At 39.2% G+C, this 13200-nt stretch overlaps 1 protein-coding gene across 2 annotated transcripts in view; it reads right to left on the bottom strand.

Moving 5' to 3' along the window:
• Positions 1-13200, bottom strand: part of AGMO (alkylglycerol monooxygenase) — a 195169-nt gene that overhangs the window by 163482 nt on the left and 18487 nt on the right. The window contains exon 3 of one of the 2 annotated variants that reach the window (XM_040590914.1): positions 11369-11463. In XM_040590914.1, coding sequence (XP_040446848.1) covers positions 11369-11463 — 95 coding nt within the window. Of the gene's footprint in view, positions 1-11368; positions 11521-13200 lie in introns of both variants that reach the window. The other variant, XM_040590913.1, reaches the window with a different exon arrangement.

Below are 13200 nucleotides of genomic sequence, written 5' to 3'. Positions count from 1 at the left end.
CAAATAGTGGGAAAGACTTGAGAGTTGGCTTTGACAGGTTTGCTCATTCCTGCCTCGCATCATTTCTAAGCAACAAACAATGCAGGAACAGTTTCTTTTTTTAATTACTTATTTATTTTGTTTCTTTTTTTAGACAGAAGGTAATTTCCAGTCAAGAGTATAATAATTAAAAGGTAGTTTTGGGTAAGAAACACTTTTTATTTTTGTATCTGTAGCACACTATAGGTTACCTTACTGAAGAAAAGATGAGATTTTATGACTACAAACTTTTTAGGATCTGAGCATCCATATGTGTTAATAGGAACTATAATTTAAAATGAAGTTAAATAAAAACACAAAAGCATGTAAAATATATGATGCACATATAAAGCATCTACTTTCCTTACACCACTGTGCTGTAAAATCAAAAGGAAAAACTTACCTTTTTCTGTCTCACTTTAATAGGCCAGTTTCCAGTTGATGGAAGGCATGAACCTGACATCACTGATGTCTGAAATGATTCCTTGTGAAAACATGTCGCATGGCATAGTGTTATTACAGTCTGAGATTCTGCACTCCCCTTTTTATACTGAGCAATAGTTTTGCCACTGCTGAACTTGCAACTATAAAATGGCAAGGTATGCTTAGAACAGTGATATGTGTGGAATATGATCATTAAATAGAAAGAAATTCTTCTAATTTTATTAAAAGTAGCAAGGGAGAATCTCACCCATGTTTACAAATTGCATGTCCAGGTTGCTCTGCATTCTCTGAAGCAATACCCCCCCCCCCCCCCCCCCATTTTCCTAGTAAGTCTGCGTAATGACTGCCACTTACTTGTCCTCATCAGAGAGGCTGAATGTTGTTTCATTTTTTTTCAGAGGAAAAGTTTGTAAGAGTTTCTGGAAAGTTAGTAACTAGATAGATTCAAGAGTCCTCATGGACCCTACAAAACCCTGGACTTCCCCATGCATGCATACCAATATGACTTAAATAGTCACAATTTTTGGTTGCCATCAACAGAAAGACATTTTCACAATGCTTCAGTTTGCATTTAGCTCTCAAAATAATTTGCAGAGGCCAACATCCAGTGCCCAAATCCAAGTGCTTTAAAAAAACCCAGCTATGAATACTATAACAGCTGAGTGATTCTTATTTAGGATACCTGTCTTTCATACAGCTTTATACAAGAGAACATTGCAGATATCTTCTTGCAACAGGATATTTACATTCTATTTAGAGCGTATCTTCATTAAGATTTAAAAAAGTAATTTAACTTCTAAAATATTTAACCTTGCTGAATTTATTCAGGTTTGATAATTACTAATTCTTGAGAAAAACTAATGGAGAAATACTGTAGGTTATTTAAATACCTGTGGTTGGGAAAAAAGAAAAGTTATGCCAAAAAAGGATTTACTGATAATTTTAGCTATTAAAAAGAGGGGGGAAAAGGCAAAAAAACTGGCTAGCAATTTTTATTGTTACATCTTCCACCAGCATGCTATCAGTTTAGATAGAGTGTGATGTGGAAAACATCACCATTCCTACACTTAAAAAGCATTTTTGGCAGTTTAAATACTTTAATTAAGGCAATAAAGATGCATTGAAGGAAACATACATGCAAAGAACATTGTCCAGACACAATAATATTTTGTCTGCTCCACACACACTTTAAATATTAATTGCCAATCTTGAAATGTATAATAAAGTATTTTAAATGGTAATGGCCTCACTAGATTTTTAGCAAGCAAGGGAAACTATTACAGACATCCAGCTTCTAGAAATCTGAGTAATATCCTGAAAGGAACAGCTTGCCATTTGGGGGCTGGGGTGGAATGCACTTCTACTCTGCTTTAAAAAGTAATTTTAAATTTCTTACTCAAAGGAAAAAAAAAAAGCTTTTTCAAATTTGCAAATAATCATGTGCCTATTCTTTGCAAGGAGTGCACATCAGTCAGTAAAACTGAGGGTGTAATTAGCAAAGCACAATCTTTATCTTAACTTATTTTTTTTAAAATTTTAGCTAATTCTGAAATGATCAATTGTACACACTGGGAAATACTTCAGTCACAACTTAATACCACATATAATTTAAAAAATGTCTGTGTATACATGCATAAGATACACATGTAATTATGGATACACACTATTTAAATTACAGAAAAAATTGCAAAAAGAGCACGAAATAAATGGAAAGAGCAATGGTATTTCTGATACATCCTTAGTCCTAATACTCCAGAAATGAGAGTTTTAACAATACCCTGCTGAAGAACAGAAGTGCAAGCCCAAGCCCTTCAGAACGGCCCATCTCCCCAGAAGGAGAGCTGGGTCCATGTCCCTGCTCCACATCCCCCAGCCACAGAACTGCACACATGTCCCAGGAGCCACCTTACCTTTCCCTGCAGGTAGACTGTGAAGGTGCTCCAAAGCTAAATTCTGGACAGTTTGAGAAGTGTTTGAAAAGAAAATTCAAAACAGCTCTTTGAAACTACAAAATACTATAGGTCTTCACAATGACTATTAAGTAAAGCGCTGCTTCAGAGGCAGGGATGCAGAGAGACAGCATTCTGTGCATTTCTTTCTCCATGCTAAAATTATACAGACTGAAAAACAGAGCAATAATGATCAGGCAATTTTTACTAGCACAGCAGGAGAAAAACAACTTCTTTTTGTAACAGAAAAAGCACAAGCATTTCAGTGGGCCATCTGTTTTAACAATGCCTTTTACATCTCTAGGCCTCTGCTTCTACTTTAAAACTTAGTGACAAAAAGTAGTTACCCCTGCTGCTGTTTGCTGAATTACATGACGTGTGCTTTTACTCTAAATCAAATTCCTTACAATCACTTTTTCATATCACAAATTTAAAACTGTCACTACATTTGCTACTTTTCATTGATAACCTACTAATTCCAAGAGATTGGCAAAACATGGAAGGGGCATAAAAATGAACTTTGCCCACCTTCAAACATCCCTCCAGTCTAGGACAAAGCCCTACAGCAAGACAGTCTGCAAAGCTGCTGTATCCAAAACTGACATCTCCAAAGTAATTAAAATTGGTTTAGGAAAAAAATGTGTTTAAAATGAGCCTGAATGAAGTGATCTGTGTGCAGCTTATTCAGGAAATAGGTATTAGTGAGCATTTTTATGTTTCTAAGTAAGAAGCCTTTAGCTGAAATAAGTAACATGGATTAAAATTAGGTCAAGAGAAAAAAGAATATATATTCTCAGGTGGGTTTTCACTTACTCTAAATATAAGTTTCAAAAAAAGAATAAAAGACAGACATAGCTGCACTGCTTTTCTAGAACTTGGAAGTAGTTAAAATTCCAAACGTACAGTCTCTCTCTTCAACTTACGAAGTTACCTGATTGAAGGTGGTTCTAAAACATTTAGTTGGTCAAATAGTGTGTAATGGAACTATTTCAAATCTTTTTTTCAGGTAAAGCCCCGTATCTTCACACTATTGCAGAAGAACTAGTTTCTCCACTCCCACATGCACTAACTGCAAAAGGTTCACTTTAAAACTTGGATAATTCATATTTTACTTTATGTTCTATAACACCTTAAGAAGTACAAGTGTTATGCACCATTTCATTGGTTTTCAGCAGCACACTTGGAAAAGCATGTCAAATGAACTGTTTCTCTGCATAGTGAGTTAGATGCTTTCATACTCATGTTTCCACTCAGACTAAAAAGGGAGTGATTTTTTTCCCGGTTAAAATGCACATGCACAGACTAGAGGGCAGCAATAGCCAAGGATACAAATGTGTGAAGACAGCTGACTTTTTGAATGTTCAATCCATGCTAATTTATAGCAAAATTTCTTCTCCCACTTCATCCCATAAGATACTGTTTTAAGTTGTTCATGTGCAGTGATGCTTCTGTCAGATTAGTTTAATAGTCAGGAGCATGACTGTAATCACAACAGCCATGTGTGCAATGTGTGGGTTTCTTCATTACATCCACCTGCTCAGTCCATATACTGTGAATGTTTCCTGGGTATCTCAGAAGACAGTCATTTCACAAATGCCTTTTTTAATTCATTTCAAGCTTCAGAAATTTTAGGTTTTACCACCTTAAAGAAAATTTTAAGTGAAAAAAAACCCAGTGATTTTTTCCCACAGCTTTGAATATTTAAGGATATTTATTCTACATTTTCTAATGTTTTATTTTAAAAGCATGTTACAAACTTGATTTTGTGCAAGCTGATCCAGAGTGTTTTCCCCAGTCTGTGCACTCAGGAACAATCCAGGCACTGCAGGTAGGAAAAAGATGAAACTCTACCCTCCAAACACCCATAATAGGTACCTCTAGCAAATGCATGTCTACATATAGAGCCTCAAGAATGCCAATGTTTTATGTAAATCCTCAAAGCAGGATTTGTGTGATATTTAAGAGGAGTATTAACTGTGCTGGCCCCTTTTCCCAATCATAAGAAAAGACGACTAGCAAGGAAAACGGAGGAATATGGTTTCTTTTTCACTTTGTACTGGGGAGCTTGCCAGGCCTCTTCATGGTGGAAGCCTGAGAAAAGATAAACAGTGCTGAGAGGAGATGGAATTACCACCTGAACGTTTGGTATAAGAAGTGTCATAATAGTGTCAGCTCACGCTTTCAGGAATGCATATGTCATGATATTTAAAAGATATATTGGTATATCAGAAAATTTCAAAAAGATTGCTTTCATACACATATGAAGCCCTAATAACAACCATAGAGGTCCACCTCTCCCAGTATCCTGCGACAAAGAAAAGCAATTACCAAGTATTTACAGAAAACCTATAAAAATCATGGCAAGTGTATACTGACTTTTCTGCTGGTATCCTTCTATATTCCTCACCTATAGCAATGAGACATGTCCTGTCCTCTGCTACATCATATTCCCACTCTGAGGCAGTAGCTCTAAAGAGCCAAAAATCCATGGCCAACCACTTTGTCTGCCATACAACTTCTTGGCAGATTGGTTGTCATCATAATTCTTAATAACCTCTGGCATTTCACATATTTAGAAAATCTATTCACCTGTAAATGTCTTTTGGATATTCAGAAATTAAAATTAAGTGAGAACGCTCTAGTGGCTTTCCTCTTATTTCCATCTTCCAAGCTCTTCATGTTATGGAGATTTTTCAGAAAGTCACTTATCTCACAGCTTCTAAAGTAAAACAGAAGGGGCTTGTTATCTCTGCATGTGCCACAATAAATTTAACAGACTAAATGAGTCAACCTCACTTCATATCAGGACATTATTCTTGCCAGTATACAAGAAATCAGTCTTTCAAACAACAGGAACTTATTACGAACAATAACAACCTGAAAACAATACAAGAAGGCTCCTATAATTTTATGGGACCCTAGACCACTCCATGTCAGGAAGCCTCATTGCAGCTGAGGTCGTTTTCAGGTGAACTTTCTCAACCAAAATATATATTTACATTTCAAAACGAAATGCAATATTTTGGTTTGCTTAGATAGACAGTGGTCTTCTACAAATTTAGTGTCCACTCAGAAAATTAAATGACACTTGGTAAAGGAGCACCTCTTATTTCTGAAAAGTCAGAGAAAGGTAAAAGATACAGGTATAAAAACAAGCATACAGAAATAACAAATGGTGTCGTTTATTTACAGTGGACTTGGAAGGCAGGGAATGAATCATAATCACATGAACTCTATTTATTTTCAATTCATGTTATGCTGTCTGCAGGTATTATACTAGAATCATTCAGAAGATAGAACAGAAAATATGACAACCAGCTATTGCTTTTGCTATTTTTGTGAGGCAAGCAGAGTCAGCATTTTAATATCCTGCTCTCCCAAGCCTGTTTAAAAAAAATAAGAAAAAACACCTGACAGAATGGCAAAAAATGTTTTCTCTAAAATTCACAAGAAGAGAATATTTTTCTCTTAATCACTGGGTATCAATTCCCTTTGCAATCAACACAAGCTGTGACACGAGAAAGAGCAGAGCCTCACTCAGGCACTTGACAGTTCCCAAAGTTTTCTATCTTTCACTGGGGTGGAATTAAATTTGTTTCACGCTGGATAATCAATATAGTACTGAATTTCTGGTCAGATAAGAGAGTGCAAGGACAAGCCTAAAAACCCACCAGCACACAACCCTCTCCCTCTGCCCCTCAGATGGAGTCTTTGACATGTAAAAGAACATTGTCATTTACCGTATTTCTAGGGGAATACAGATCTTCCCAAAAAGAAAACTTTGTGTCTCTGACCATATTGCCAGTAACAAAAGTCAGACATAATTTTATTATAATGACTTTCCCATAAATCTGAAATCCTTTAAATCCAAGATTATATCAATATACTATCAAATCTTAATATAAAATCTGCTGAACAAGTCCATTCTAATATACCAACTTCAGACAAATACATTATAAAATGCAGATGAAAGGAGCACTTCAAAGGCAGGAATGGGTCAGATAAATAAAGATAGCACTATCATATGATTCCAATGCAACCTCCCAAAATGAGCAGTAAATGTAGATGGTGAAGAGACTGTGAGCCCTGCTGTCTTCACAGGCTTGCAAGTTCAAACTTATCTCCTCGTTCCACATCAGCATTGCACTGGTGTCCAGAGCGATAATATCAGGATTATTATTGCAGACTACGTATACTGTTAGCAGAAAGAACAGGACTGGGGTTTACTGTTGCCTATTTCAGTCATTTTAACGGCATGAATCTTGAGATGCTACCTGCCTCAATTTGTCCATTCTGGGTCCTTACAAAAGAGTGAGTTACCTGCCTGTGCACTACCGACAGAGAAAATTCTCTCTGCTCTCTCTGAAGTCTCCAAGTTTCCCATAGATTCTGTGCTAGCCAGTCTGGCTTATGTTGCTTATGTCCTCGACCACAGCTAAGTTGACACCATGACTACTGAACTGAGCCAAATTGTTTAGGAAACTCAACACAGCTCTGTTCTTCAAAATGGACTGTTTCAGTGACCTCAGGCACATAGTCGTGGTGCAGGAGGTGTTTTCCAGAACCGAGTAGGTGGCAAACTGCATCATGGTGTAGGAAAGAGCAGCCAGAAACTTCTGAAGTCAGCTCTGCTGCTGAAGAAGTTGTTCTATGAAACTGTAAGAAAAGATGCTTACTGGGAGAAAAGTAAGAAGCAATGTAAGCCATGAACAGGGAAACCCACTTTTTAAAATTATACAAAACAGAATATGAGAAGTTCACAAAGCTTCGGATTATTGGAAATCATAGAAAGAAAACCTCCTCAATATCCTCAGCTGAGACATTCTGCCACATATCTGAGGCATGGCCTTTTGAGGGACAAAACTGAAATGAGTTTTCAGGTTTTCTTCTTTGACTTCTGACCCTTCAGAAGCTGGCTTTGGCCAAAATATCGGTCCTGTGGGGTGGGAGAATCTGTGGAACTTGGAGCCTATTTCTCCACAATATGCCTGGTGTAGTAGAAGACTTATTTCTCATCCACCACAAACAAACTCAGAATTATTAAGAGACACGCCATTAACTCAACATTTTATGTAGCAGCTGGGGAATCTGCTGAGGATACGCTTATCAGTTGAGGTCTACTTTATGACCTCTGCACATAACTCAAACCATCAGCTCATATTGGCTCGGCCCGTTGCTGACAGGGACCGTGTCACGTATCCCACAGGGCAGCTGGAAGCCACCAGCAGACAATGGGGGCAAGCGGCTGACACGGGCCGCCGCAGCCCTGGCAGAACAATGCAGCTGCTGCGGAGGTCAGGCCTGCTGAAGGAAACGCGCTTCTCCCAGGTTGTCTGAGGGGAGGGACGCTGAAGCAATGGAAATTCCCCAGCAGTAAAGGAGAACAAAAGAAGAGGTGTTGGAAGCTGCCGTTAAAAAGACACAGGCTCTCTAAATCTGCTGGCTGCCAGACTTGGACAGCTTCTTCCAAGGCCTGAAAGAGGAGAGGAGGGTCCCCTGGCTGACAGAAAATCACACTGCTCTGCAGGATGCAATCCCCGTGGGGAGCACAGATTAAAAACGACTCCCTGACACTGAGGACCAGAGTTTTACAGGTCCCCACTGTCCCCTGTTGGGGCACAGGGTTGGGAGCGCAGCCGCTGCCAAGGGCTCTGCTCAGACAGGGGGTGCCCCTGGGCCCAGCAGAGACCCCGCACCAGAGCCAGCCGCTCCACTGCCGGGACCTGGGCTCCACACAAGTGCGCCTCTTGTTTTTGCCTGGATCTGGAAGTCTCTAGATTTCCTCCCCTGATTAAAAGGTGTGGCTGCTAAAGAAATTAGTTTACAGAGCCTCCAAATTCCTTACTGCCGTTGTCATGTAGCTGCAACAGGAGTATCTGTGAGGCCAGGGCACGGGGAGGTGTGTGCTGCACCACGGCTGGGGCTTGGCACTGCTCTGGGACCACCGAATCCCCCTCTCCTGCAAGAGTAACTCTGCAAGGACTCTGCACCTGGAGGGGAAGCTTCAAGGGTAATCCAGATATGCTAGATTAAAATAACTGGTAAAAATCCCCCAAACCCACACATATCCTTCCCTGAAAAAAAAAAAATATATAAAACCAAAACCTGTGATTTTCTACAGCTTTCTTTTCTCCTTAATACAGCCACAACGGGTGTTTTTACTGAAACAAAGGGAAGAGTTACATTGATTTATAAATTCATTAAAACACCAGGAGAAAAAGCAGTGGCTAACCAAGTACTCCCATTGACTGCAATGGCTGTTGGATCAAGCCCAGAAGAATGCTGGAATAACTGGTGAAACATTTTATTTGCTAACTTTTTAGTGGCTACTGCAAACAATGGAAAATACAAGCACATACTTAGAATAACTCTATCCTTTGCAAAATGAGATCACACCTAAAAATACTTCCTCTTGTTGCTGTATAACTTCAGTTTATGATAATAGCTATTACACACATATAGTGAAGAGGAAAAAATAGCTTCCCAAGTGCTGGGTAAAAACCTGATACTGTATAGTAGAGTTTCTGCTACAGAAGAAACTTTAAAATCTGTAATGACTCAGACGATTTCTTCAAATAGCAGAACGGACAATCCAATTATTGCATGGACAACATGAGATGAGATAAGGTAGTAAAAAGACAGGGCTTCGAGTTATCACATTATTGCTTGGGAGACAAGTAAAGCTATGTGTTGATGATTATTTTTATCAAAATTAATAAAGTATTAAGATGCAACTGCAAAATGAATCTGAATTTTAGTTTTCCAGTTTGAAACAATTAGCGCTATTATTTACATCCCCACACATAAGCCCACACAGCTTGAATTTCCTGGGATATACATGTGCTATTAATTTTTAACCTTGCTCTGGGATCCAAGCCTGAATTACCAGGCCCTGTCACTTTCCAGTGCAAGGGTGTTTTGTCCGTTTATACCAGAGACTGTTTCAGTGCCCTGGCCTCTCAAAGTGCAAAGGTATTTTTCATGAGTTTACAATTTACTTTTTAAACCCACCTCCTACACTTAAATTTCCTTAACAACTTCCAAAGTGGCCAACTTTCGCAGCTGTGTTGCTGTGCTACAGATTTCATCATTGCTTGACCAGAGAAAAAAGCACTGGTTAAACTAAAATCTCCACTTCAAGTGATGTTCTACAATGTTGCATCAGTTCCCTGCTGAGTAGCTCAGACCTAACTGCAAGCAATATTTCTGTAATCTGGAGAGTAAATTAACATTTATTGAATGCTCAGCACTGACCTTATTAAGACAAGAGCAGTATTTTCTTATACGGTTTCCTCAACTCCATTACATTTAGGCAGAATTGGTTTGGATTTTAATTCTAAAACAGCTAGCAAGATTCATTTCAAAGTGTGCAACCCCCTTTGAATAGAGAAAAACAGACGAGTAAATGCAAAGTTGCTGCACGAACAGAAATACATGCAATTGCTTTAGAGAGCACAGAACTGACCCTGCTCTCTTCTCTGCCAGTGGGAATTCTACCACTGACTCCAGTGAAAGCACAGCCTGGCTAGTGATTTTCCAACACTTGAAGGCAATTATTTTTATTTTAAAATGCAAGAATAGCCTCCCGCTCTGGTCCAGTTCTCAGCCTGAGGCTGTAGCCCTGCCAGCACTGTTAATGTCATTGTTTGCGAAGCATATTCCCAGTCTCGCGTACACCCACGCAGGGCTCCCAGCTCCCGGCCGCGATGTCCCCCCGGCTGCATTGTTCCAGGTCCCCCTGCTTCCTCGCCTCCCGCCCTGTCCCCCCACCATTGTTGTCCCCCTGCACCCACCCTGCATTGTTCTCACGCCTGCCTGCCATCCCCACCCGGGAGGGACCCTTCCTCCCTCCCACTCCCCGCTGCAGCTCAGGCTCCTTTCTTACCTACTTCCATATATTCCGCTGACCTATTGGCATCAAAACATTTTCCCTTTCTGAAAGCACATTACATAAACTATCGTCACTAGATCCCACCGCTTTTGCGAGCTATAGGCAGTCTGCCTTGAGAAGCCCAGACCAAAACCTCTTAAACAACAAGAAGATTCTTACTTCATCGCTACGGACTTTAGATCAGGCCCAAAATTTGGATTGATAGAAGTGTTACTGTATTTTCAGATAGGATATACAAGGCTAGAACAAAAATACGTTGTCGGTATAGAACAGAAATATGTAATAAGACACAGGCACACAGGGATCGATATTATTACATCTTCAAATGTATGTGTAGAGGAATGAGTGGATGATTTACATGGGCTTCCACTGTTACAATAAATAAAAGTTAAATCCTTTCTAAGCTGTGCATTTTCTCTTTCATGTATAAAAGCTAAAAGGGATAAAAACATACTTCTAAAAAAACAAGGCAAGACTTGCATTTATGTAGTCAAGTGTTAATTGCAGACAGGATTTCTAACATGACTTATTCATACATATATATCTATGCCCATAGATATATAAAGTATAGAAAAAAATTTTATTCATTTACCAATCAAACAATGATTGAATAATTAAAAATATATTTTAAAACACATTAAGTTAGTCAGCTGTCCTTTCATTATTTTGGCCACCCTTCTTTTTATTACTCTCCATTTTGTACATCCATTAGATTATTTTGAAATACTTATCTATACTATGCTGCATTTCTCATACAGGCGTATAGGGATACTAACCCTTAATTTTTATGTACTCCCTATTTTTTCCCTGATACTTTACTTTCACTGTGGTACTGCTTTCAAATTGATACTCGTTTCACATAACCACGTTTATTATACAGATTATGATGTATAAACTGTTTTCCATGCTCAAAGTAAAAGTGAGTTTCTGCTAACCCTTGAGAAGAAAAACAACTATGTATGCTTATAGTAGTTTAAGTATAGAAACAAAACTAAATACCTCACTTTATTAATAAATAATTCATATAATTTTTATTTTAATACATTAAGAGCTTGTTAAGTCTTACCATGGCTTATGCGATGAAAGCAGTAGTATGCAAAGTCCACTCCCAGAAGCGTCAAATACCATGTCCATGGCGAGTCCCAGGGCAGTTCAAAGAGTCTGTACTTATCCCATATATAGATATAACTAATTAAGTCAACACTTCTGAATAAAACACTGAAACAGAGATCCAAAAAGTTTTATCAATAATTTTGTCAACTTTAATTACATAATCTTTTTACTCTATATTTACCATTTATCAGATGGGAGTCTTTTTGTAACATGTATAAAGCCAGTCTCCAAGTTCTGCAACCTCTGTCAAGTACTACTATTGACTTCAGTGGAACCTTTGCTTAAGATCTACAAGGTTGTTAAACTGACCCTACCTGCTCACCACTTATGTTGCAGCATGCTCAAAGGCTGAAGCACTCCTGTGCTCTGCAGGTATTATGGTGTTCCTGTTCTTCAAGATCTGGAAGAAAGCCATCCCTGCTAATTTACAAGGTAGAGGTGACTGAAGTATAGCAGCATTTATGCTCAAATACTAATGTATGACATTAAAATACCGTGACTATTTCCACTGTAAGGAAGGGCATGGATGGTGACAGGACTTTTGGAAGCCACGAGATATTCAATCTGCTCTGCATATCACTTCACTTTAAAAGGGGATAAACACAGCAGGAGGAGACAAAGCCCAATGCCTTCAAAAAGAAGGGAAAGGGCAATTGATAGAGAAAAATGGCAGGACTGCCAGAAAGGGGGAGAAAACCCATGAATTTGCAAAGGCGGAAAAGCCACCAAACAGCAGTTTTTATTGCTGCTCAGTTCCTGGCTAACAAGGAGTGATCAACTACCCCCGACCTAACACAGATGAATGCTAACACCAGGAGAAGGAGAAAATAGCTCTGGGATGGGCAGGCCAGATCCACTGGTAACTCTCCACAGCTGTTTAGGTTAATACAAATTTAGGTTGCCAAGATCACACACTCCCCGCAGTACCCCACCACCTCCCACCTTGTTTCACTGATTCAGAGAGGGATCTGCCTCCAAATTGCTTTGGTTTTGCTGGTTGAGTTTTTGTACAGATTGGGATGTGTTAGCCCCAGCGTGACAGAAATGAGAGGCTGTGGACACTGGGGTGGCTCAAGTGACAATTGGCTTAGGTAGCTGCAATGGTGCCTCAGCTGTAGGTTGATGCATATTTAAACTGGCATTTTTGAGGAACAGAGTTGTCCACAGCATGATCTGCAGCAGCCTCCTTGCACGCCCTCCCACTACCCTCCTTTGCCGTTTTGTGTTTGTGGGACTGTGGTGAACTGAACTGGAGCTGCCTCTGAAAATCAGCACGCAGAAAAAGAGTAGGGAAAAATACTAACTGTAGGAAAATCACACATATTCTTTTTTATGTATCAATGGATTAAAGGTACCTCAGTTTAGGGCCTAAGAGCCAGAAATAAGATTATCATTAGCACCATCACCTACACACAATAAAAACTAATCTAGTTCTTAGATGTTTTGCTGTTGGTATATTTTTGGGGGAGGGTGGCAGTATTATCAGCAGAACAATGCCTTTGTGCAAAGTTGTGAAAGACTTTAGAAATCTGTAAATCATATTGATGGTTGAAGGAAGACTAAGGGATTCAAATTCAGAGAACTACAAATGGAGATAGCAAATGTCACACCTGCAAAAAAACCACTTGAATAGAGGTGGTAACAAACTGCACATAGGTGTGTCAGCCTTGCAAAACCTCTGCTGAAAGACTGTCACAGTCCAACATCGCTTTTTCACTTTACTCTGCCCTTAAAGCTTCACCTTACACTGAAATCAGCTGAAAGTCTCCACGCATCTCTCTGTCC

The sequence above is a fragment of the Falco naumanni genome, chromosome 4, assembly GCF_017639655.2.
Source record: "Falco naumanni isolate bFalNau1 chromosome 4, bFalNau1.pat, whole genome shotgun sequence".
Lineage (NCBI taxonomy): Eukaryota > Metazoa > Chordata > Aves > Falconiformes > Falconidae > Falco > Falco naumanni.
This window is presented reverse-complemented; position numbering and strand designations above follow the sequence as displayed.